The sequence below is a fragment of the Littorina saxatilis genome, linkage group LG3 (assembly GCF_037325665.1).
Source record: "Littorina saxatilis isolate snail1 linkage group LG3, US_GU_Lsax_2.0, whole genome shotgun sequence".
Classification (NCBI taxonomy): Eukaryota; Metazoa; Mollusca; class Gastropoda; order Littorinimorpha; family Littorinidae; genus Littorina; species Littorina saxatilis.
The window spans coordinates 20478796-20501895 of record NC_090247.1 but is presented as its reverse complement, the minus strand read 5'-3'; the positions used below and the strand labels follow the sequence as shown (position 1 = coordinate 20501895).

General features: G+C 41.1%; 2 protein-coding genes across 2 annotated transcripts in view; one reads left to right on the top strand and one right to left on the bottom strand.

Annotated features, from left to right (window-relative positions):
- Positions 1-23100, top strand: part of LOC138961849 (periodic tryptophan protein 1 homolog) — a gene marked incomplete in the record, with an annotated part of 270004 nt that overhangs the window by 217226 nt on the left and 29678 nt on the right.
- LOC138961838 (uncharacterized) lies at positions 1004-19383 on the bottom strand. The gene is made up of 3 exons (XM_070333509.1): positions 19259-19383; positions 13698-13823; positions 1004-6955 (listed from the first exon to the last, which is right to left on the bottom strand). Exons 1-3 carry the CDS (start codon positions 19341-19343, stop codon positions 6642-6644), a joined length of 525 nt encoding a protein of 174 aa, XP_070189610.1. The 5' UTR covers positions 19344-19383; the 3' UTR covers positions 1004-6641.

Here is a 23100-nt window from a genome sequence, read left to right as displayed (position 1 = left end):
CAGAAAGTTAAAACAAAGAGAGGTACAGAAAAGCGTGCTATCCTTCTTAGCGCAACTACTACCCCGCTCTTCTTGTCAATTTCACTGCCTTTGCCATGAGCGGTGGACTGACGATGCTACGAGTATACGGTCTTGCTGAAAAATGGCAGCTACTTGACTAAATATTGTATTTTCGCCTTACGCGACTTGTTTTTTTTCTATCACAGAACGTTGATCTTTATTTGCGTAAACAAACGGTGTGTTTATTTTTATTTTTTTATTAAAATTGCATAAATCACATGGTTGTATCACTTTTTTTCTCGTGAAAATGTGATGACACTTTATCTTGCAAAGGGGTGTATACCTAGCAAACGCCCACCCCCTACTTTTACCCGAAATATGTGCGGAGAGGGGGGGGGGGGGGCGTATGCTAGGGATTTTACAGTATATTTGAAAATGAGACACTGACACTGTTTGTTGGCTATAAAACATAATGTACAAAAACAGATAGATTACGTCTGTTGCTCTGAAAAAAAAAATACACTGAATTTACCCAAACAATATTTTGTTAGATAAGATGGGTTTAAGAAAAGCAAATAATTATAAGTTTGAGGTTCGTAATGAATTAAACACCATTTAACATATTTTTCGATTGCCAAGAGGCGATTACAGGTTGTAAAATTCGTTAATATTTTGTTTATAAGGACATTAATTTTGATGTATTTTTGAATGAAACATATATTATTTTGGTATTTCAGGGAACATTCAAAAAATGATCAGATATATTTGGTACACTTTTGTATTTTAATTACGAAAATAATTGGAAAAATTATATATGGACAAAAAATGTGCACACTTCAACTGTTGTTAACCCGTGATTTGTAAAAATGTAAAAACATTTTACAAATTACGTCGAACCTAAAACCGCGATTTGTAAAAATGTAAAAATATCGCAATCCACAAAGAAATACATGCCTTTTATTATAACTAGTATTTGTTGTTTAGAGCCTCTATGGTGGGGGGGGGGGGGGGGGTGGTTTGGGCCCGCTGGATAAAATATTACGATTTTTAGCATAACAAAGAAAACAAACCCGAATTTCCCAGCGATGGAACAATGAAGTCATAAAATAAAATCCAAAAAAATCTAATAGATGAAAAAAGAAAAATCCCTTGACTTTGGAGATGACAAGAAACTATCTGTCGCATTTACGTGATTTGTAAAACATGTTACAAATCGAGGGCGCGCCCCGCCCCGTGATTTGTAAAATGTTTTACATTTTTACAAATCACGGGTTAACAACTGTTTCTTGTCTTCACAAATGTGACAACACCGAAAAGATCATACAATGGCACAACAGAGTACATTCTGTTTCCATTCACTGACAATGGAAGCTGTCATCAAAAATGGCTTGCTTATGTTACCAATGGATTTGCACTAATACGACAAAGATATGTACAGCTGAGACATACAGCGGAAAGGAACGAGAGAGAAACATTCGGACAGAGTTTCGCGCTCGACTGGAAGCGAGGTACGATGTTCGTGAAACAAGTTACGTACCGAACCATACAAAGTCAACGTCCAGCCATTCTACAGCTGTGGGTAAAATAAACTTTTTTTTTCGCGCGTGAAGAATGGAATAAGGTCATGGAAAATTCAAGACTATCAATGTTTTGGAATTCAGGCTGTCAATTTTCGGATTCAGCATTCCAAGAAAGGACACTAGTCACGTCATGTCATATCAATGTCATGCGCGTAGACATCTTTCATTCTATCCTGTGTAGAAAGTGTTTCAACACATGTTTCATTTCTAAAATCCAACACGCGCTGTGGTCCCGAATACGCATGGAGAAACCATAACCAGTAACATCCAAGAACAGTGTCCCAAATCAACTGTCCGTCAATATTGGTTATGTCCCTTCGAACATGCAAATAAAGATAACGAAATAAATCGAACTTCAAAATCAAACCGTCGCTTTTTACCACGATTTTGCATGAGTTTCATCACAGTACCATGCTCCTCTCTGTCTGTGAAGTTTGGTAGATTGCAACAGCATCCTTAAATTTGGGACACTGTTTTTGAATTTTACCCCAACTGGTCTTGTGCTGTGCATGCCGTATTGAAGCTGTGAGACATAACTTCTGTTCTGATTTCATCGTGTGACTGACTGACTAAATGGCTCAATCCATGAAATTCATCTCAAGCTGCTCCCTTCTCTCTCCCACCGGAAGCAACATTGTTTTGCTCTGCAGTGGAGATTTTCATTCAAGGTTGGAGTTGTATTGTGTTGCATGTGTGCAAACCACCTCCGAAAATGTTTCAGAGAAAAAAAGGTGTCAACTTCTCGAAGAAAAGAAAGTTTATGGGAAACCAACACACGCCAGGAGGTTCGAAAGCGAAGAAAGTATGTTTTGAACAGTGTTCGACTCCATCGCCGGCATCGGTTCACAACAGTGCGAGTGTGAGCGATGACAATTTGGTGACTGAAATCGATTCGATTTTCACAGGGGACACGCCCACAACTTCCCAGAAGAAACTGTTGATCATGTACAAAGTGATTGAGAAGGCAGAAGGCCAGAATCACCCGCAGGCGCCAGAGACTGACCATGAATGAGTTGCAAGCTGAGAGGGAGGATCTACCCTATAATCCAGGTGGACATTAGGACAGGAGCTGAAGGCAAGATCAAACATGCTATTGTTTTCCTGAATTTTGAGGGTCAAAAAATTAGTCGAAATTCACATTTGTCGGCAGTTTTCAAAGGATATCTCAAGAACCTTTTGAGATATAGCAAAGAAACTTTGGGTTTTTCTTTTTTATACTGTTTGCTAAAGGATGAACCTCTGATCTTTCAGAAAAAAGCATAATTTGTTTTTTTTTAATATTTATGAAGTCACATATTTTATCGACTATTTTACGAGGAATTGGCGAAGCTGAAAAATGAGTTCCTAAGGCCCAAATACATGAGACTGAGGTTCATCCCTTAGAACAAACATTAAATTTAAGCTATGCAAATCATTGGAGACTTACAATGATTGGTTGAGACTGAGTGTGTTGAGAACCATGTAAACCTTCAAAATTAACTGCGATAACAATAAATACAATTATACCCAAATATCCACCTTTATATTGTGTTATGTACAAAACTAATTAGATTTTCTTAAAATTCAGCCAATGTACTATCTTCCTGCCATATCCCATTAAATTGCAGTGATATTTAGCTGATGAACATCTCTCGTCTGAAGCTGGATATATCCAAAGAAATATGACAAAAAAGCACTTCAAATCGGTGTCAGAGAGCAAGCGAACAACAACATAGTACGGGATGATGGCTGACAATCGCGCGAGGTCACGCTGACCGAGCGCGGTACCCCAAGAGCCCACGCGAGCGGCCTTGCTTCGCATCTCTTCAATGTATGTCTCTGATAGTATGAATGGTTTGAGTTTGTTGCGGTTGACCCTGCACAGTTCGACCTATGATGTTTTTTGCTGTCACCCCTCCCATAGGGTGACGTATTTCACAACTTCCTGTGTTACACAAACTCAGTGATGACCAATTTTGCCTTCACCCCTCCCATAAGGTGACGGATTTCACAACTTTCTACTGATGAACAATGTTGCCTTCACCCCTCCCATAGGGTGACGGATGTCACAACTTCCTGTGTACACAAACTGATGACGTATTTCACAACAAAATGGCGCTGCCCATGGTCAACCTCGAAACTAACCGTATGAATGGGGGCCTCCTGGCCCCCATAACAAACTAGTTATTGTCATAACCCCCCCCCCCCCCCAAAAAAAAAAAAAATGCTGTTCTACCTTCTTAAAAAAACCGTTCACTTCCCACTTATTGACCCACACTTGATCCTATTGCGACCTGTATCAATCCATTCAGTTATACAATCCTAAGAATATCCAACAGATACAAACTTGCCACACACACACTTTTACACCAAAGCCATCTAGAAGAAGTCATATAACGTAAGGGAATTTGCAGCGGGCGGGCTTAGCTCAGTTTGGCTCGATTTGATGGACGGACACGCATGAATAGAATAGGCATAATAATGTTTGAACCTAACTAATACCGAACTGGTCGTAATAATGCAGAATTAATTATTGTCTGTTGTTTGCAACTGGAAGTCGCCATCGTTTATGGGGCAGGCAACTCCCGTGAACCCTTCACCACAGTGAAGCCCCCTTTGTTGTCGCTGTTGCATGTCCGTTCATAACACGCGAAGCAGGCAGCTTACGGCATCTGTGATCAATTATTTATTATTGCGACCAGTTAGGTGTAAGCTTTACGTACATGAACCTATCACTGAAGCGCAGAATGGAATTTTATCTCTTCCGTTTGCTTTTGTTTGATTACGTCGTTCAAACAGCAGTAATGACAACAAAAGGGACTTCACTCTGATGAAGATTTTAGGGAGTTGCCTGCCCCGTGAACGATGGCGAAGGGTTGCGATCAACTGAAAACATATAATTCTGCGTTATTATGACCACACGGTGTGTCAACTGATTCCGTTCATACACCGGATGTTTCCGTTCATACAGCCTCATTTTCGTCACTTGCTTGGGGAAATAATGTTGTGGTAAGTCGTGTGGGCAGCGCGCTTGTGTGATATTGAAATAATAAGGTAGATAATTGGTTTTTTGGGCTATGTGTACGATAAGTACCAAGGTGCTAGTAATCCTCATGATAACACAAGCAGGCCGAACGTGGCAGAATTGCCTGATTTTTTAAACATTTTCTTGTATTTCTCGTTCTATTATCGAATCTGACCCCTGATTTGCACATGATCACCAAAACCATTGCCTGTTACGACATTTCGCTTGAACAGAAGTTAATAGAAACACATGGGTTTTGCACAATCATTTGTCTTTTGAAAACATGCAGATTCCGTTCATACACCATGTTTCCGTTCGTACAAAAGTGCATGTTTCCGTTCGTACGAACAGCGTTTCCGTTCATACACATTCGTTAGATCAGAGCGAAACAGGCCCCCACTACAAGTTCTGTGTGTTCCAATGGTTGTCAGATAGCACAATGTACGAATGCGTGTGATATTGGACCTATGTGAACCATACGATGAATTGAATTTGCAAAAAACAGTTTTGTGTCCGTTCGTACTGATTTTGACGACAAAATGTATCCGTTCGTACCACTTTCATAAAATTGTTTCCGTTCGTACGCTTTTCAGTAATGTGTTCGGTGACGGAGCTTTCTGGGTGTTTTGATAAGAACGAAGATTGATGTATGCAGTTTTGCTTGCTTTGCAGCACTGCAGCTAAGACTGAAATAAGTGACACGTACATTTGTACTTACTACTGTCATGCCATTTGCTTCACCAGTGATAATAATGAGCAGAAATTAGACAAATCAAGAAAAAAAACATTATCCAGGCTCTATCAGTCCTTTTTACATTTAGTCAAGTTTATGATTAGGATTACTAGCACCTTGGTACTTATCGTACACATAGCCCAACCATTTCGCTACCTTATTCTTTCAATATCACACAAGCGCGCTGCCCACACGACTTACCACAACGTTTTTCCCCAAGCAAGTGACGAAAATGAGGCTGTTGAACGGAAACATCCTGTGGATGAACGGAAACATCCTGTGGATGAACGGAAACATCCTGTGGATGAACGGAAACATCCTGTGGATGAACGGAAACATCCTGTGGATGAACGGAAACATCCGGTGTATGAACGGAAACATCCTGTGGATTGGATTGGATTGGATTGGATAAGATTTACAGTCCAGTGAGGTTACCCTCATGGAAATTCGGGCTGCTTTCTCCCCGGGGAAAGCGAGCTGCCATATATACGGCGCTACCCATATTTTTTTTTCCTGCATGCGTGTATTCATGTTTCCTGAGACTTAATGCCGTGTGAGATGGAATTTTTTTTAACTTTATTCCAAGTCCCACGGGTATTTGATGGACATTTTTATCTATGCCTATACAATTTTGCCAGGAAAGACCCTTTTGTCAATCGTGGGATCTTTAACGTGCACACCCCAATGTAGTGTACACGAAGGGACCTCGGTTTTTCGTCTCATCCGAAAGACTAGCACTTGAACCCACCACCTAGGTTAGGAAAGGGGGGAGAAAATTGCGGCCTGACCCAGGCCTGAACACGCAACCTCTCGCTTCCGAGCGCAAGTGCGTTACCACTCGGCCACCCAGTCCCTCTATGAACGGAAACATCCTGTGGATGAACGGAAACATCCTGTGGATGAACGGAAATATCCTGTGGATGAACGGAAACATCCGGTGTATGAACGGAAACATCCTGTGGATGAACGGAAACATCCTGTGGATGAACGGAAACATCCTGTGGATGAACGGAAACATCCTGTGGATGAACGGAAACATCCTGTGTATGAACGGAAACATCCTGTGTATGAACGGAAACATCCTGTGGATGAACGGAAATCAGTTGACACACCGTGGACCAGTTCGGTCTGAGTTAGGGTCCAAACTGTGTTTTTCTTCATTCATTTAAGCCTCTCCGTCAAAAATCGACTCAAAGTTCAACCGCTACAAAGTTCCTTCTGTAATATGACTGTTGGTTTACCTCCCTTTAGCGCTCAATTCCAAAGCCTTCTTCGTGATGGCAATGGTGTCTACAATGCCTGCATGACCAAGTCAGTAACCATTCTACGCACATTTCCGCTGATAAAACGTTGATGTAGCCTGAACACCTACGTGTGAAAAAGTCTCTGAGAACACGCGACTGAAACGGGTCGGAATTACATCAGCCGCTATGACATCAAACATAAGGCAGGCGTGCAGGCCTATGCCAGTAAGGAAGCCGAAAGAGTGACATAGCTGTTGGCTGAGACACAGAGCGGAACAGTTCTGTAGGCTGTCGGCAGTGAGCTCTGATTCTTGTTCATAGTAGGCCAGTGAAGAATGAAGGAAAGAATCCAGGTAAGTGAGGTAGCTGTCTGATAGGTCTGAGGGCGAGCACTCTGAAAACAGAGAAGGAAACAAATACAATACAGCAGATGCTTGAATGACTCACTTTCAATTTGATCATGAGGTAAATTCGGCGTCAAACTAAAATGCTGAGTCTAGTCACTAACACTTTCAAAAAAACACCCCCCTCCGATCAGAAATAAACTAGTTATTGCCGAGCGGCCACAGTAAGAAAAGACGGGTAGAACAGAGCCGTCGTATCTCAATTAAAACCTAAGTTAGATCAAAGCTTAAATCTACTTTCAAATTAGACCCACCGTTAAACAGGCTCAGGGCAGCAGATATCCGCAATCTACGGTACAATGCACCAACTAATTAGCCTCTTGACTACTGGACGAATCCAGTTTAAATAGCAATGAAAAGTAATAGGGCCTACTTGACTGTCCAGACCAAAACTGAGCACAAGGTCTCCAGGGGAGGCAATACTCTTGCTGCAAATTAAAAAGCAATGCACAGCGGTTGTTTCCCTTGTCAGAGTAATGATTTGTTGTTGTTGTTGTTGCTGTTGTTGTTGTTGTTGTCGTCGTTGTTGTTGATTATAGCAAAGTACTAAGGCAGTCAATGCGGCGAAATGCAAAAAAACACCAAACACGTGCTACTTTGTAACAGCACTCTTTCCAAAAACAGACATTTAAGAGTAAAAGCAGCGAAGACAAATGTTCTTCGACCAGCAGCACAGTCCCCCATCTATACATATATATATATATATATATATATATCTATATATATATACGACTTGTGTCTGTCTGTCTGTCTGTGTGTGTGTGTGTGTGTGTGTCTGTCTGTGTGTGTGTGTGTGTTCGCGATGCACGGCCAAAGTTCTCGATGGATCTGCTTCAAATTTGGTGGGCATATTCAGGTAGACCCCGGACACAACCTGGTCGATGAGAATTTTCAACACGTACTCTCAGCGCGCAGCGCTGAACCGATTTTGGTTTTTCTGTTCATCTTCCCAGGTCCATTCCCAGTAACTCTTCCTTATCTTCTCCAGTGTTTTGCGTTTATCTCCCTTCCTTCGTGTGGCGTCAATCCATATTCCCGTTACTATTTTTAGAAGGTCACTGTCCACAACGCTTTCATCCCGGCGAAGCCGGATATTCCCATTACTATTTTTAGAAGGTCACTGTCCACAACGCTTTCATCCCGGTGAAGCCGGGTATTCCTCTACTTCTTCCCGGCGAAGCCGGATATTCGGCTCTACTTCTTCCCGGCGAAGCGGGTAATCATCTAGTTTCTTATACAGGATCCGTCGATGGAAACGAATGGGGCGAGGAAGTAGTGTATCTTGGGGAATTCTCGCCGCGAGGAACGCTAGGATGTGCTCGCTTTCTGTATCAACCAATCTTTTTTATATTTAGTCAAGTTTTGACTAAATATTTTAACATCGAGGGGGAATCGAAACGAGGGTCGTGGTGTATGTGCGTGTGTGCGTGTGTGTGTCTGTGTGTGTGTCTGTGTGTGTGTGTGTGTAGAGCGATTCAGACTAAACTACTGGACCGATCTTTATGAAATTTGACATGAGAGTTCCTGGGTATGAAATCCCCGAACGTTTTTTTCATTTTTTTGATAAATGTCTTTGATGACGTCATATCCGGCTTTTCGTGAAAGTTGAGGCGGCACTGTCACGCCCTCATTTTTCAACCAAATTGGTTGAAATTTTGGTCAAGTACTCTTCGACGAAGCCCGGGGTTCGGTATTGCATTTCAGCTTGGTGGCTTAAAAATTAATTAATGACTTTGGTCATTAAAAATCTGAAAATTGTAAAAAAAATTAAAAATTTATAAAACGATCCAAATTTACGTTTATCTTATTCTCCATCATTTGCTGATTCCAAAAACATATCAATATGTTATATTTGGATTAAAAACAAGCTCTGAAAATTAAATATATAAAAATTATTATCAAATTTTTTTTTTCGAAATCAATTTAAAAACACTTTCATCGTATTCCTTGTCGGTTCCTGATTCCAAAAATATATAGATATGATATGTTTGGATTAAAAACACGCTCAGAAAGTTAAAACGAAGAGAGGTACAGAAAAGCGTGCTATCCTTCTTAGCGCAACGAATACCCCGCTCTTCTTGTCAATTCCACGGGCACTGCCTTTGCCACGGGCGGTGGAGTGACGATGCTACGAGTATACGGTCTTGCTGCGTTCAGTTTCATTCTGTGAGTTCGACAGCTACTTGACTAAATATTGTATTTTCGCCTTACGCGACTTGTTTATATTTAGTCAAGTTTTGACTAAATATTTTAACATCGAGGGGGAATCGAAACGAGGGTATGGTGTATGTGTGTCTGTCTGTGCGTGTGTGTGTGTGTGTGTGTGTGTAGAGCGATTCAGACTAAACTACTGGACCGATCTTTATGAAATTTGACATGAGAGTTCCTGGGTATGAAATCCCCGAACGTTTTTTTCATTTTTTTGATAAATGTCTTTGATGACGTCATATCCGGCTTTTCGTGAAAGTTGAGGCGGCACTGTCACGCCCTCATTTTTCAACCAAATTGGTTGAAATTTTGGTCAAGTAATCTTCGACGAAGCCCGGGGTTCGGTATTGCATTTCAGCTTGGTGGCTTAAAAATTAATTAATGACTTTGGTCATTAAAAATCTGAAAATTGTAAAAAAAAATAAAAATTTATAAAACGATCCAAATTTACGTTTATCTTATTCTCCATCATTTGCTGATTCCAAAAACATATAAATATGTTATATTCGGATTAAAAACAAGCTCTGAAAATTAAATATATAAAAATTATTATCAAAATTAAATTGTCCAAATCAATTTAAAAACACTTTCATCTTATTCCTTGTCGGTTCCTGATTCCAAAAACATATAGATATGATATGTTTGGATTAAAAACACGCTCAGAAAGTTAAAACAAAGAGAGGTACAGAAAAGCGTGCTATCCTTCTTAGCGCAACTACTACCCCGCTCTTCTTGTCAATTTCACTGCCTTTGCCATGAGCGGTGGACTGACGATGCTACGAGTATACGGTCTTGCTGAAAAATGGCAGCTACTTGACTAAATATTGTATTTTCGCCTTACGCGACTTGTTTTACATTTAATCAAGTTTTGGACTAAATGTTTAAACATAGACCGGGAATCGAGACGAGGGTCGAGGTTTTTGTTTGTTTGTTTGTTTGCTTAACGCCCAGCCGACCACGAAGGGCCATATCATGGAAAGCCGTTTGGCTCATAACCATTACACGCGTAAAAAATGATTAATACGCGTGTAATACATGATTAATACACGCGTAATAAATAATTAATATACGTGTAATAAATGATTAATACACGTGTAATAAATTATTAATACACGTGTAATAAAAGATTAATGTACGGGTAATAAATGATTAATACACGTGTAATAAATAATTAATACACGTGTAAGAAATGATTAAATACACGTGTAATAAATATTTCATGCACGTGTAAGAAATGATTAAATACACGTGTAATAAATATTTCATGCACGTGTAAGAAATGATTAAATACACGTGTAGTAAATGATTAAATACACGTGTAAGAAATGATTAATTACACATGTAATAAATCAAAACTTGAATCGGAAAATACACGACTTGCAAAGCTACAACTCTCGTCTATACTACTTCCGGTTCGCGCGCGATTGATCTCTTAAAATGGCGACGCCGCTAGAGGGGATTTTTTTGGACCAGACCCGCCAAAAGGTGAACCATTGCATCAATTTGTTGCAGTCTGGTAATGAGCCAGAAGAAGTTTGCGATGAAGACGCATATAAACTTGGCCAAAAAATTATTGCAACAAATTTCAAACCCAAATTAAAGCATTAATCCCTGTGTCATTTCATTAAAACTTTTAATGCCAGAGAAGGCCGTTCACTTGACCTTCAGGATCACCATCAGGTGTCGTTCGCAAGAGCGGTCAAAAACGGGACTTTTTGCGTCATTTTTTAGGGGTATCATGACAAAAAAGTCTGCACTTTAGCAATGACTTGGTGGATTGCTTTGAAACTTTCAAAATAAAAATTATTTTACCAACATACTCGAAATACTTCGAGCGAAATTATGGATTGTTACAGGTGTTTGTTAAAATGTTATGCAATTTTTCGAAAGAAGTTTTTAATCTTGTCATAGGACTGTTCCCTTGGGTCCAAAACATTCATGACTTTGCATGTCTTTAGAAATATGATTGATACACACACTGCTAAAGTTTTATGTGCGTGTAAGCACTGACGCAAATTTGCTGGGCCTTTAAACACGGTACATATTTAAGCGATGATTCTGGTACCACAGCGATGCCCAGCCAAGCGTGACCGTACCATGTTTTAAGAGGCACGCAGCAATAACAGCTGTAAGGGCGAAACAGCGTGAACGTTCCATTTTTTCCTCATGTGTTTGCATGACTAGTAAATTAACGCCAGCGGCTACACGCACATGAAACTTGGAGAGAATCTGTATCAATCATTTATCTGTAGATATGCAAAGTCATGAATTTTTTGGACACAAGTGAACAATCCTATGACAAGTTTAACAACAGTTTTCGAAACATTGCGTCACATCTGGATAAATAACCGTAACGATCCAAACTTTCGCACGAAGTATCTCTAGTATGTTGGTAAAATATTCTGAAAGTTTCAAAGCAATCCACCAAGTCATTGCTAAAATGTAGCGCTTTTTGACAAGATACCCATAAAAATTGACGTAAAACGTTCCGTTTTTGACCGCTCTTGCGATCGACACCTGCATCAGTAGGAATAGCATATCACGCGAAATACGCAAGGTAGCAAATCAAAACAATCTGTTCAGGGTAGATAATTGGTTTGAATTTCTTCTCGTATGTCAAAGTTGCAAAGTTTTGCCTATTGTGATTTTTTGTCGATTTTTCATTCGGCTCTTCCGTTTTTGTCTGGTCGATTTTGACGGTACCCTTACTTGAGCGATGGTCACGTGATCCCTGTACAAGAAATATTTAATCCAAAAGGTGATCCTGAAGGTTAAGTAAACGGCCTTAACTGGCATATACAGTTTTTATTATATGACACAGGAATTAATGCTTTAATTTGGGTTTGAAATTTGTTGCAATAATTTTTTGGCCAACTTTAGTGTTTTTCATGTGGATTCCCAGTCCGAGTTTTTAAGTCGCTTAACCTCGTGACTCTTGCATTTTAAACGCTTGTAAGAAATGATTCTTACACGTGTAATAAATAATGAATACACGTGTAATAAATGATAAATACACGTGTAATAAATAATTCATACACGTGTAACAAATGATTAAATACACGTGTAATAAATATTTCATGCACGTGTAAAAAATGATTAAATACACGTGTAATAAATATTTCATGCACGTGTAAGAAATGATTAAATACACGTGTACTAAAGGATTAAATACGCGTGTAATAAATGATTAAAGCACGTGTAATAAATGATTAATACACGTGTAATAAATGATTAATGCGCGTGTAATAAATGATTAATACACGAGTAAGAAATGATTAAATACACGTGTAAGAAATAATTATTTCATGCACGTGTAAGAAATGATGAAATACACGTGTATGAATTATTTATTGCACGTGTAATGGTTATGAGCCAAACGGCTTTTCCATAGCATAAGAAAAAAGATAAATTACACGTGCAGTAAATGATTTATACACGTGTAAGAAATAAATACACGTGTATACATTATTTATTACACGTGTATGAATTATTTATTACACGTGTAATGGTTATTAGCCAAACAGCTTTCTATCAGGGCGGGAGGGTCGTGGTGTATGTGTTGCTTTGTATCTGTGTGTGTGTGCCAGTGTAGAGCGATACAGAGAAAACTACTGGACCAACCTTCATGAAACTTTACAGGAGAGTTCCTGAGAATGGTATCCGCAGAAGGTTTTTCATGTTTGTGATAAATATCTTTGATGACGTCATATCCGGCTTTTTGTGAAAGTTGAGGCGGCACTGTCACACCCTCATTTGAGATCAAATTGATTGAAAATTTGGTCAAGCAATCAATCGACCTGACAAAAACGTCAGGTACCAATTAAAAAAAAAGTATGCAAACTTTTGACCGAAGTACATCTCGTATGTAGGCATGCGCTCCTGAAAGTTTCGAAGCAAGCTACCGTGTTCTTGCTAAAAGAGAGCGCTTTTTGTCAAGGTACCCCTCAACATTGTCGCAAAAACCTCCCGTTTTTGACCGTTTCATTTTTTTGGCAGAGTTTGGATAGATAACCACGCCTTGAAGGAATACAACCCTTCCACAGACCACAAAAAAACAAGAATTATTTCCTAACTTCATCTATCGTCTAAGGTTTAAATGTGCCCAACGTCAGGTGACATGTGACACGAAAACGAGGCTCTGTACCCATTGATTACGCTCCGGTACCCATGGAATACGCAGCGTATTCATCAAGGGGTGGGGTGGGAGGGAGGGGGTTAGCTCAGTTGGTAGAGCACTGGACATTTGATCCTGAGGTCACGGGTTCGAATCCAGGCATGGACGGAGAAGGGTCAACTTTATGTGCAGACTCAGAGACGATATCCATGTCCCACCCCCCGTGTCACCACAGTGGCACGCAAAAGACCTCAGTAATTCTGCCATAAATGCTGTCGAATGATTACACCTAAACACACACACACACTTGGGTAGTGCGAATCTTGTTGCTGCTAGCTTTCCACTGGGAAGAAGCGACCCGCGATTGCCCCAGCATTGGGATAATAGAGTAAATGAAATGAAAAACGTACGTGTGACACAGGTGTTGCTACGGATGGAATAGTAAAATCCAGGTGTGCACAGACATCGTCCTTTGAAGCATTCCGACATCTTCACCTTGCAGTCTTCTGGCGCCGCACACGGCTTCTCCAGCCACGCTGCAATCACACAGAATACAAACATCAAAGCCAACCTCGTCTCAGATCTGGTCAGGTGCTCTCTGCGCACATTTGTGTTTTTGTTGATTGATTAACTATTAAACGACGGGCGCAGTGGCGTGGTGGTAAGACGTCGGCCTGCTAAGGCCAAAAAAAAAAAAATTGTCTGTTTAGGGTAACATGACCAAAAAAAGTAGGGTCGGTAGGTAGGTAGGTTTTTGTGTGTGTGTGTGTGTGTGTGTGTGTGTGTGTGTGTAAATGCTATGTTGGCTGAACATTCACTTCTTATATTTGATGAATACATGTTTCAAAACTAACGTATAAATAAAACAGAGAGAAAGGGAGAGAAAGAAACGCCAAATGTCTCTTTTTAGCATTTTTACCTCTTTTTTTTTCTTCTTTTTTTTGAAATCAAAAAAAAGTTTTTGGGTCGGCGCCAAATCGATAGGGTCGGTCGGGTTACCCTAAACAGACAATTTTTTTTTGGGCCTAATCGGAAGGTCGTGAGTTCGAATCCCGGTCGCTGCCGCCTGGTGGGTTAAGAGTGGAGATTTTTCCGATCTCCCAGGTCAACTTATGTGCAGACCTGCTAGTGACTTAACCCCCTTCGCAAACACAAGACCAAGTGCGCACGGAAAAGATCCTGTAATCGATGTCAGAGTTCGGTGGGTCCTAAAAACACGAAAATACCTAGCATGCCTCCCCCGAAACCGACGTATGCTGCCTGGATGGCGGGGTAAAAACGGTCATACACGTAAACATCCACTCGTGCTAAAAACATGAGTGAACGTGGGAGTCTAAGCCCATGAACAAAGGAGAAGAAGAAGAAGAAGAAGAAGAAGAAGAAGAAGAGTTATTAATTCATTTAAGCAAAAAATGAAACTCACCACAGCAAGCAGTCACAGGGATGAAAATTCTCCGTTTTTTCCGACTTTTCCGATTAGTTTCAATGGGCCATCCGATTTATTTGTGCGATTCCGGTTTTTTTACGGTACGGTTTCTGTTTAAAGACGAACAGTCTCATCCTTCTCAAACAAAATGGCGAGCGCGAAAGTTCTCCAACGTGACAAGGTTCGACTTCCCGATTCATGCTCCACAGGGCCGGACTAGGCTAAGAGGAGAGAGGGGGTTGCCAGCGGTGTTCGAGGGGGGTGTTCCCCCTGGCGGGGTCAAGGGGCAGAGCCCCTTGTGGGGGTCAGGAGGCTTTGCCCCCTGAAGCTGATGGGTAGGTCATATTCTGAGATAGGAAAATGGACGCTCCTTGCACGAAACGGCATAAAATAAACAATAATAAAAAATGTTTTAAATAAGTGAGGTACATGTTTAGGCTAGGGGTGGGGAGGGGGGGTTGCGCAACCCCCATAACCCCCCCGGTAGTCCGGACCTGCTCCAATAACAAATTCCGATGGGATTGGATGGACAAACACATCGATGATGTTCGAATTGGGGACGTTATCCGAAAATTGGACGAGGAAGGCGTGGTGAAGTGCGTGTGTTGCGGAAAAAACATTAAGTATGGTCAGGCCTGAAAGTCTCGGTCATTGTTTTTTGAGCGGGCCGAGACTAGTTGGCAGTCGTGTCGTAGATTGTTGACACTCTCTCTCTCTCTCTCTCTCTCTCTCTCTCTCTCTCTCTCTCTCTCTCTCTCTCTCTCTCTCTCTCTCTCTCTCTCTCTCTCTCTATTGCACCCACTGACATTTTTTTCCCGGGGCAGCATGCCCCTGGACCCCCCCTCCCCTAGTAGTCTGAAAGTGATATAAAATTATATATATATCTATATATATTGATGAATACATGTTTCAAAACTAACGTATAAATAAAACAGAGAGAAAGGGAGAGAAAGAAACGCCAAATGTCTCTTTTTAGCATTTTTACATTTATTTATTTATTTTTCTGATGTTTTATATATCTATATATATATATTTCATGACAATACCAGCTTGTTGTAATCCCTTTTTAATGCCTGAAAAAGAAGTAGATTTGCTTTCAAATGAGCACCAGATTGCTTCATTTTGTATGTATTTTGGGGCCATGTTTGAATCCAATTTTAAGGCTCAGATAGCCCCAGATTGCACCAAATTGCACCCTTGAAGGGTGTTGATTTTGAGTTTGAGAAATGTTGGTGTTGATTTTTTGTTGTTACTTTTTAAAAACCCGACAACTTCTTTTTGATTATCTTTGCCCTTAAACTTGGTTCGAGTTTAGTTTGCACTTGGTCACATCCAGAAATGCGGCCAAACCAAACATTTCTTTCTGCCGTGTTGCTGTTTTTAAACATCTCTTTAAACTTGGTCACATCCAGAAATGCCGCCAAACCAAACACTTCTTTCTGCCGTGTTGCTGTTGTTAAACATCTCTTTGACCTTGGTCACATCCAGAAATGCCTCCAGACCAAACATTTCTTTCTGCCGTGTTGCTGTTTTTAAACATCTCTTTGACCTTGGTCACATCCAGAAATGCCTCCAGACCAAACATTTCTTTCTGTCGTGTTGCTGTTGTTAAACATCTCTTTAACCTTGGTCACATCCAGAAATGCCTCCAAACCAAACATTTCTTTCTGCCGTGTTGCTGTTTTCAAACATCTCTTTAACCTTGGTCACATCCAGAAATGCCTCCAAACCAAACACTTCTTTCTGCCGTGTTGCTGTTTTTAAACATCTCTTTAAAGGCACAGTAAGCCTCCCGTAAACCATCACAGAGCTCCCCGAGCGTCTACATACAGTACAAGCATACTTCCATTTGAACGCTCACCGAACGGTAACATCCTGGCTGCTTTCTGTCGAGCGTGAGAAATGTTCAAAGAATTTATTTTCGTGGACTTGCTCCTCTACAACAATGGCGCCTCGTTTTGGTGCTGGACGGCTGTTATGAATATTCAATACCGGAAATCACGCCCGGACAGTAAACCTCCCTTCACAGATACTGTCAGGCTTTTACACACAGTACAAACACCATTCCATTTGAACGCTCACCAAACGGGAACATCCTAGGTGCCCTACGTAAAGAGCGAGCAATTTGTAAAGAATTAATTTTGCAGATTGTCTCGAACACTTTTTGGACCCATCCTGAACTTAGGTCAAAAATGAGTTACTTCCCTTCGGGTCTCATTCTATCGATGTAAACTGGCGATAGCCGTGGATCGATGATTATCAGAATGTTTTTGGACCGTGGTGCGTTTCTGCGCTAGACCTAACTTTTAAAATCTAAATAATAAATTGACAGCTTGTTACACAAACATTCTTTAATCATAAAAGAATTCTTTTTTCATCAAGACCAGATCAGTCCAATTCGAAGTTGTGAAAGTTTGAAAAAAGAAAAGCCCGGAAGCAGGGTCACGCAAGGGTCGTAGCAGACGACGGGTTATGCATATCGCCGTTCCTCTCAACAGTCAAAAGCCATCGCTAGAGTTCTTGTGAACCACAGCCGTTTGTTTTGTGCATAAAAACGTGCTATTGTAGATAAGCTCACATCGAGTCGCATTCAAATGACTAACTGACGACTACATTGTGAAAAAGGGAAACTGGATCACACGGGTTCACGATGGCTCAGGGGTAAGATAAACCACGCAAAAATAAATTCTTTGAAAATTGTTCGCTCTTTACGGAGGATGTTCTCAATCGGTGAGTGTTTAAATGAAAGGGTGTTTACGGGAGGCTTACTGTGCCTTTAACCTTGGTCACATCCAGAAATGCCTCCAGACCAAACATTTCTTTCTGCCGTGTTGCTGTTTTTAAACATCTCTTTAACCTTGGTCACATCCAGAAATGCCTCCAGACCAAACATTTCTTTCTGCCGTGTTGCTGTTTTTAAACATCTCTTTAACCTTGGTCACATCCAGAAATGCCTCCAGACCAAACATTTCTTTCTGCCGTGTTGCTGTTTTCAAACATCTCTTTAACCTTGGTCACATCCAGAAATGCCTCCAGACCAAACATTTCTTTCTGCCGTGTTGCTGTTTTTAAACATCTCTTTAACCTAATTGTAGGCTTTTGAGGACCAATGCAAGTTTGTTTCCTTTCTCAGCTTACATGGTGGTCTCCAGCGTGACCCCCCAACAAAGAAACACCTAGACAAAATGCTTATACCTTCTGCATCTTATATATTTGGTGTGCATTAACTTCAGCTTATACATGATTAGTTCACAAAGTGTCACGTTTGTAGGTCAAGTGGTTTGACTTGTGCGCTCTCTTGAAATTCGGGGATCGACTCAACAGGAGGAGGTTTGACATTTAACGGTAGCCACACTCGCCAAATTTAAACAAAGTGTCATTCGTTGAACAGATCCAGAAGTTATTAGCATTTACGTGTGGCATGTGTTTTTGGTAAGTTATTAATTTTGGTATTTCTAGCCCGCCGCTCCTTGGTATAGCGATGTTGGCCTCTGCTACGTGAGTTTACGGTCCTTCTCTCCGAGGTCAATGAAAGACTGTTGTTCTCCTTATTTTCTCTCTCTCTAAATGAAGTTGTAAGTTGTTCCTTCATGCAATGATACCATACTATGATGTTGAATTTTAGGATTTTAAATTCAGGAACGTTTTCTTTTTCCTGCAATCTAAGCCTTGGATTTTGGCAGAACCTGCTCTTGTAAGCGTAACATGTCTTTTAGATACAATTCAAGTTACGGAATGTGTAGGAATTCTCATGTAAAGTTCTATCAAGATCGTCGGAGGAGTTTTTCTGGTAAGCCCTCCACACACACACACACACACACACACACACACGCACGCACGCACGCACGCACGCACGCACGCACGCACACAGACACAGACACACACACACACACACACACACACACACACACACACACACACACTCCTTGTTTTTTCAAATAGTGAACAGCTAACAAATGACGCAAACAGTCCCGTTTTTGACCGCTCTTGCGATCGACACCTGCATCAGTAGGAATGGCATAGCACGCGAAATACGCAAGGTAGCAAAACAAAACAATCTGTTCAGAGTAGATAATTGGGTTGACTTTCTCTCGTATGTCAAAGTTGCAAAGGTTTGCCTATTGTGATTTTTTTTTCTCGATTTTTCATTCGGCTCTTCCGTTTTTGTCTCGTCGATTTTGAGGGTAGCCTTACTTGAGCGGCGGTCACGTAATACCTGTAAAATAAATATTTAATCCAAAAGGTGATCCTGAAGGTTAAATGAACGGCCTTCTCTGGCATATACAGTTTTAATGAATTGACACGGGGATTAATGCTTTAATTTGGGTTTGAAGTTTGTTGCAATAATGTTTTGGCCAAGTTTAGTATTCTCTATATACACCTGGGCAGCGCGACTCTGTTGCTGCAGTTTTTTCACAGGGAAGCGACCCGAGTTTACCAGCGATGAGACAATTAAGTAATTAAAATGAAAATGAAAATGAAAATGAAGATAATCGACAGTGGTCTTGAATTTGACCAAGAACATTTACAGAAAATGACACCAACCATTCCTCCTGCAGACTTGCTTGCTGCTCCACGCGTGTGCAATCGTTACCACCAGCAACAGCATCACAGTTGTCGTCAGCCCCATCGTTGAAAATGCCAGCAGGTGTGTGTGTGTTGTGTCAGCAACTGAAAAACATGAACAATTAGCAGTCAAAAAAATCCCTTGTAACACAGCAGACTCAATCACTGCAACAGAAAACTGCATGACGAATGAATAGATAGATACCCAAAACAAAGCTACCAACTGCTAGGATTTTGGAGCAGCATGCTACGAACGTGCACACATTGCTACGCTAATGGCGGAGTCACACCAAGACCCTAAGTGGTTCCTGCAACGTAACGAATCCAGATCCAGATCCAGATCCAGAAGACAACGCACGGCCAGCGCACTGAAAATGAATCAAAAATGGAAAATAATGATCAGTGCGTCGTTGTGTGACCGCGGTTTTGTAGAAGCACATTTTTGTGCATGCTCAAAAAATCCCAACGCACACAGCGAATGACAACGAATGCGTAGCGTTGGTCTAGCGCGCTCGACGAACGAGTAACGCATATTGACGCACACCCAGCGAACGACAACGCACTGGCCAAAATCGCAATTTTTCGCGATATTTTCAGTGCGCTGGCCGTGCGTCGTCTTGGTGTGACTCCGCCATTAAGGGTGTTCCAAAAGGGATCCTTTGTGTGGTCGTAATAGACAAATGGTTGTCATGGAGAAATGGTAGCCACTGCTAGTTCGACTCTATCTAAAATAGCAATTATATCAAAACAGCAAATACTGGCACACACGCACACACACACACACACACACACACACACACACACACACACACACACACATACACACACACACAAACACACACACACACACACACGCGCACACACACACACACACACACACACACACAGAGGTGGTTATAAGGGTACCTTGGCATTTGTGTGCAGAATTTGTGTGTAAAAGTCGCACACAACTACCTAAGGTCGGACCCAAACTTCTACAAAGTCACACACAAACACCAACAGTTAGTACATTGGGCAAGAGTTCACACACAAATGCCAACGGTTCACACCCAAACTACTAACAATTATACAAGGGCAGGTAACTCGTGTTTTCTTACTGTCAGTAGCAAGACATACTATATCATGAGTTATCTCTCTTGGAAATGATAATGAATTTATTCATGTACTGCTTAGTCCATAATGACCGTTTTTAAACTGCCACAACTTTTTTATTTTTCATCGGAACAAGATTGTTCTCATACCAAATTATTCAGAAGAGTATGTAGATTACATCTATGCAATTTGAATACAATAATTACAATATTTAAAGAGAATCATACTTAAAAGAGACTGAAAATTAGTTCAGTGATTTGGGCAGCCCTCTCAACAAAGGTAAACTCGCAACTTTGGAGTGCACCTGTCCAGACCCAACCTAGTTAACATTAATTTTTTTGAGAATATTTTTGAGGGGGGAGCAGACTGGAGAACCCGGAGTAAAGCCCCGAAATGTGGCATGAGTCGAAACAGAAGTTGTGTTATTATCTCTCTTTCTTTCCCTTAGTGGGGACAAGAAGCGAAGTCTGTTAGCGCATTGCGCTGGTTCGAATCCCGGATTGGGGAGGCAATATTGGTTGCTCCATAACTGAAAACTGGTTCCCTGATGTCAATAAATTGTGACCAGCCGCCCCAAATACGCTCAGATTCGAGTGGGCGCTCCAAATTGTTCATTTCCCTCTCTGTATCTCTCCATCTCTTTGTGTATCTGTTTTAATGGAAATGAAATTTGGCTATTTATACCGCGCTTTATCTTATCATACCAAAGCAATTACCTCAAAGCGCCATGGTCTACAACCAAATACCTAATTTGATATAAGAACAATATTGTTCCTATGCAAAATAAAGAAGTTGTGGCAGTTTAAATACGGTCATAATGGACTAAGCAGTGTACGGCGACCTCCATGGCGCAGTGGTAGCGCCTTGGACTTGTATTCATACGGTTGCGGGTTCGAACCCTGGTCGCCGCAAATTAATTTGGCCACGTGCTCTACCATCTTACATTGTTTAGTATGTATGATAGTTATTTGAGAGCTTAGAGTTAGATAAAGTCCCCTAAGATCCTATAATTAGAGCTGGGGTTTATAGTCTCTTTGATAAATTCATTATAATTTCCAAGAGAGATAACTCAGGATATAGTATGTCTTACCTGCCCTTGTATAATTGTTAGTAGTTTGGGTGCGACCTGACAGGTATTTGTGTGTGAACTCTTGCCCAGTGTCCTAACTATTGGTGTTTGTGTGTGACTTTGTAGTAGTTTGGGTCTGACTTTAGGAAGTTGTGTCCTAACTATTGGTGTTTGTGTGTGACTTTGTAGTAGTTTGGGTCCAACCTTAGGTAGTTGTGTCCTAACAATTGGTGTTTGTGTGTGACTTTGTAGTAGTTTGGGTCCGACCTTAGGTAGTTGTGTCCTAACTATTGGTGTTTGTGTGTGACTTTGTAGTAGTTTGGGTCCGACCTTAGGTAGTTGTGTGGGATTTTTACACATTCTATATTTATTACTCATTAGGTCACGATCAGGTCACTAACATTCGTGTGATTTTGGTCATGATGTGACCCAAAGTGGTTGGCGGGACCCAAAAAAACAATAAATTTGATTTGACTAACATTCGCAGCTTTGGTCAGGTTAAAAAGAGACCTGCCTGCGCCTGTGTGTTGCATAACCTACTGTGGACCGAAGTCAAGGACTGGGTGGCCGAGTGGTAACGCACTTGCGGTCGGAAGCTGTACCCACGGAATACGCGCGATATAAGCCTCATATTGATTGATTGATTGATTATTTTCTGGGAGCATATTTCAGAAGCAGCTATAAATTACATCCAGTGATGCAGTCCACCTGACCTGATCGTGACCTATACTGCTGGCGCAGGGATTTATTTATTTATTTTATTTTTATGTTATGCAATTTATATCGCGCACATATTCAAGGCGCAGGGATTTATTTATGCTGTGTGAGATGGAATTTTTTTTACACAATACATCACGCATTCACATCGGCCAGCAGATCGCAGCCATTTCGGCGCATATCCTACTTTTCACGGCCTATTATTCCAAGTCACACGGGTATTTTGGTGGACATTTTTTATCTATGCCTATACAATTTTGCCAGGAAAGACCCTTTAGTCAATCGTGGGATCTTTAACGTGCACACCCCAATATAGTGTACACGAAGGGACCTCGGTTTTTCGTCTCATCCGAAAGACTAGCACTTGAACCCACCACCTAGGTTAGGAAAGGGGGGGAGAAAATAGCGGCCTGACCCAGGGTCGAACACGCAACCTCTCGCTTCCGAGCGCAAGTGCTTTACCACTCGGCCACCCAAGGATCAGTACTTTGAAGCTCTATATCTCTGAAACTACAAATAATGAAATTGCTTAACTGGCTATATAATTATGCTCGGAAAGGCCATTCTTCTACTTTTTACATTTAGTCAAGTTTTGACTAAATGTTTTAACGTAGAGGGGGGAATCGAGACGAGGGTCGTGGTGTATGTGCGTGTGTGTGTTTGTGGATTTCCACCCATATGCGGACCAAATGGGACCAAATGGAGTCGTCCATCGCTATATCGCAGCAATTTGCGGACATCGGCCAAAAAATGCGACTATCTGCGGACGTCCTCAAATAGGCGGTCTTTGGTCCACAAATTGCTGCAATATAGTGACGGACGTCCGCAAATAGCTGCACCTCCCTAAAAATGGAAATGCAAGTTGTCCTCATATTGCTGCAATATAGGTGTGGACAACGAGCCCTGTTTTACACACATTTGATATCCATTGTCATATCCATTT

Coding starts and splice junctions, on each gene's coding strand:
- LOC138961838 (XM_070333509.1), bottom strand. CDS start 19,343: ATGGGGCTGACGACAACTGTGATGCTGTTGCTGGTGGTAACGATTGCA. Junction 13,824..19,258: donor GCAAGTCTGCAGGAGGAATG/GTTGGTGTCATT, acceptor GTGTGATTGCAG/CGTGGCTGGAGAAGCCGTGT. Junction 6,956..13,697: donor TAGCAACACCTGTGTCACAC/GTACGTTTTTCA, acceptor CTCTGTTTTCAG/AGTGCTCGCCCTCAGACCTA.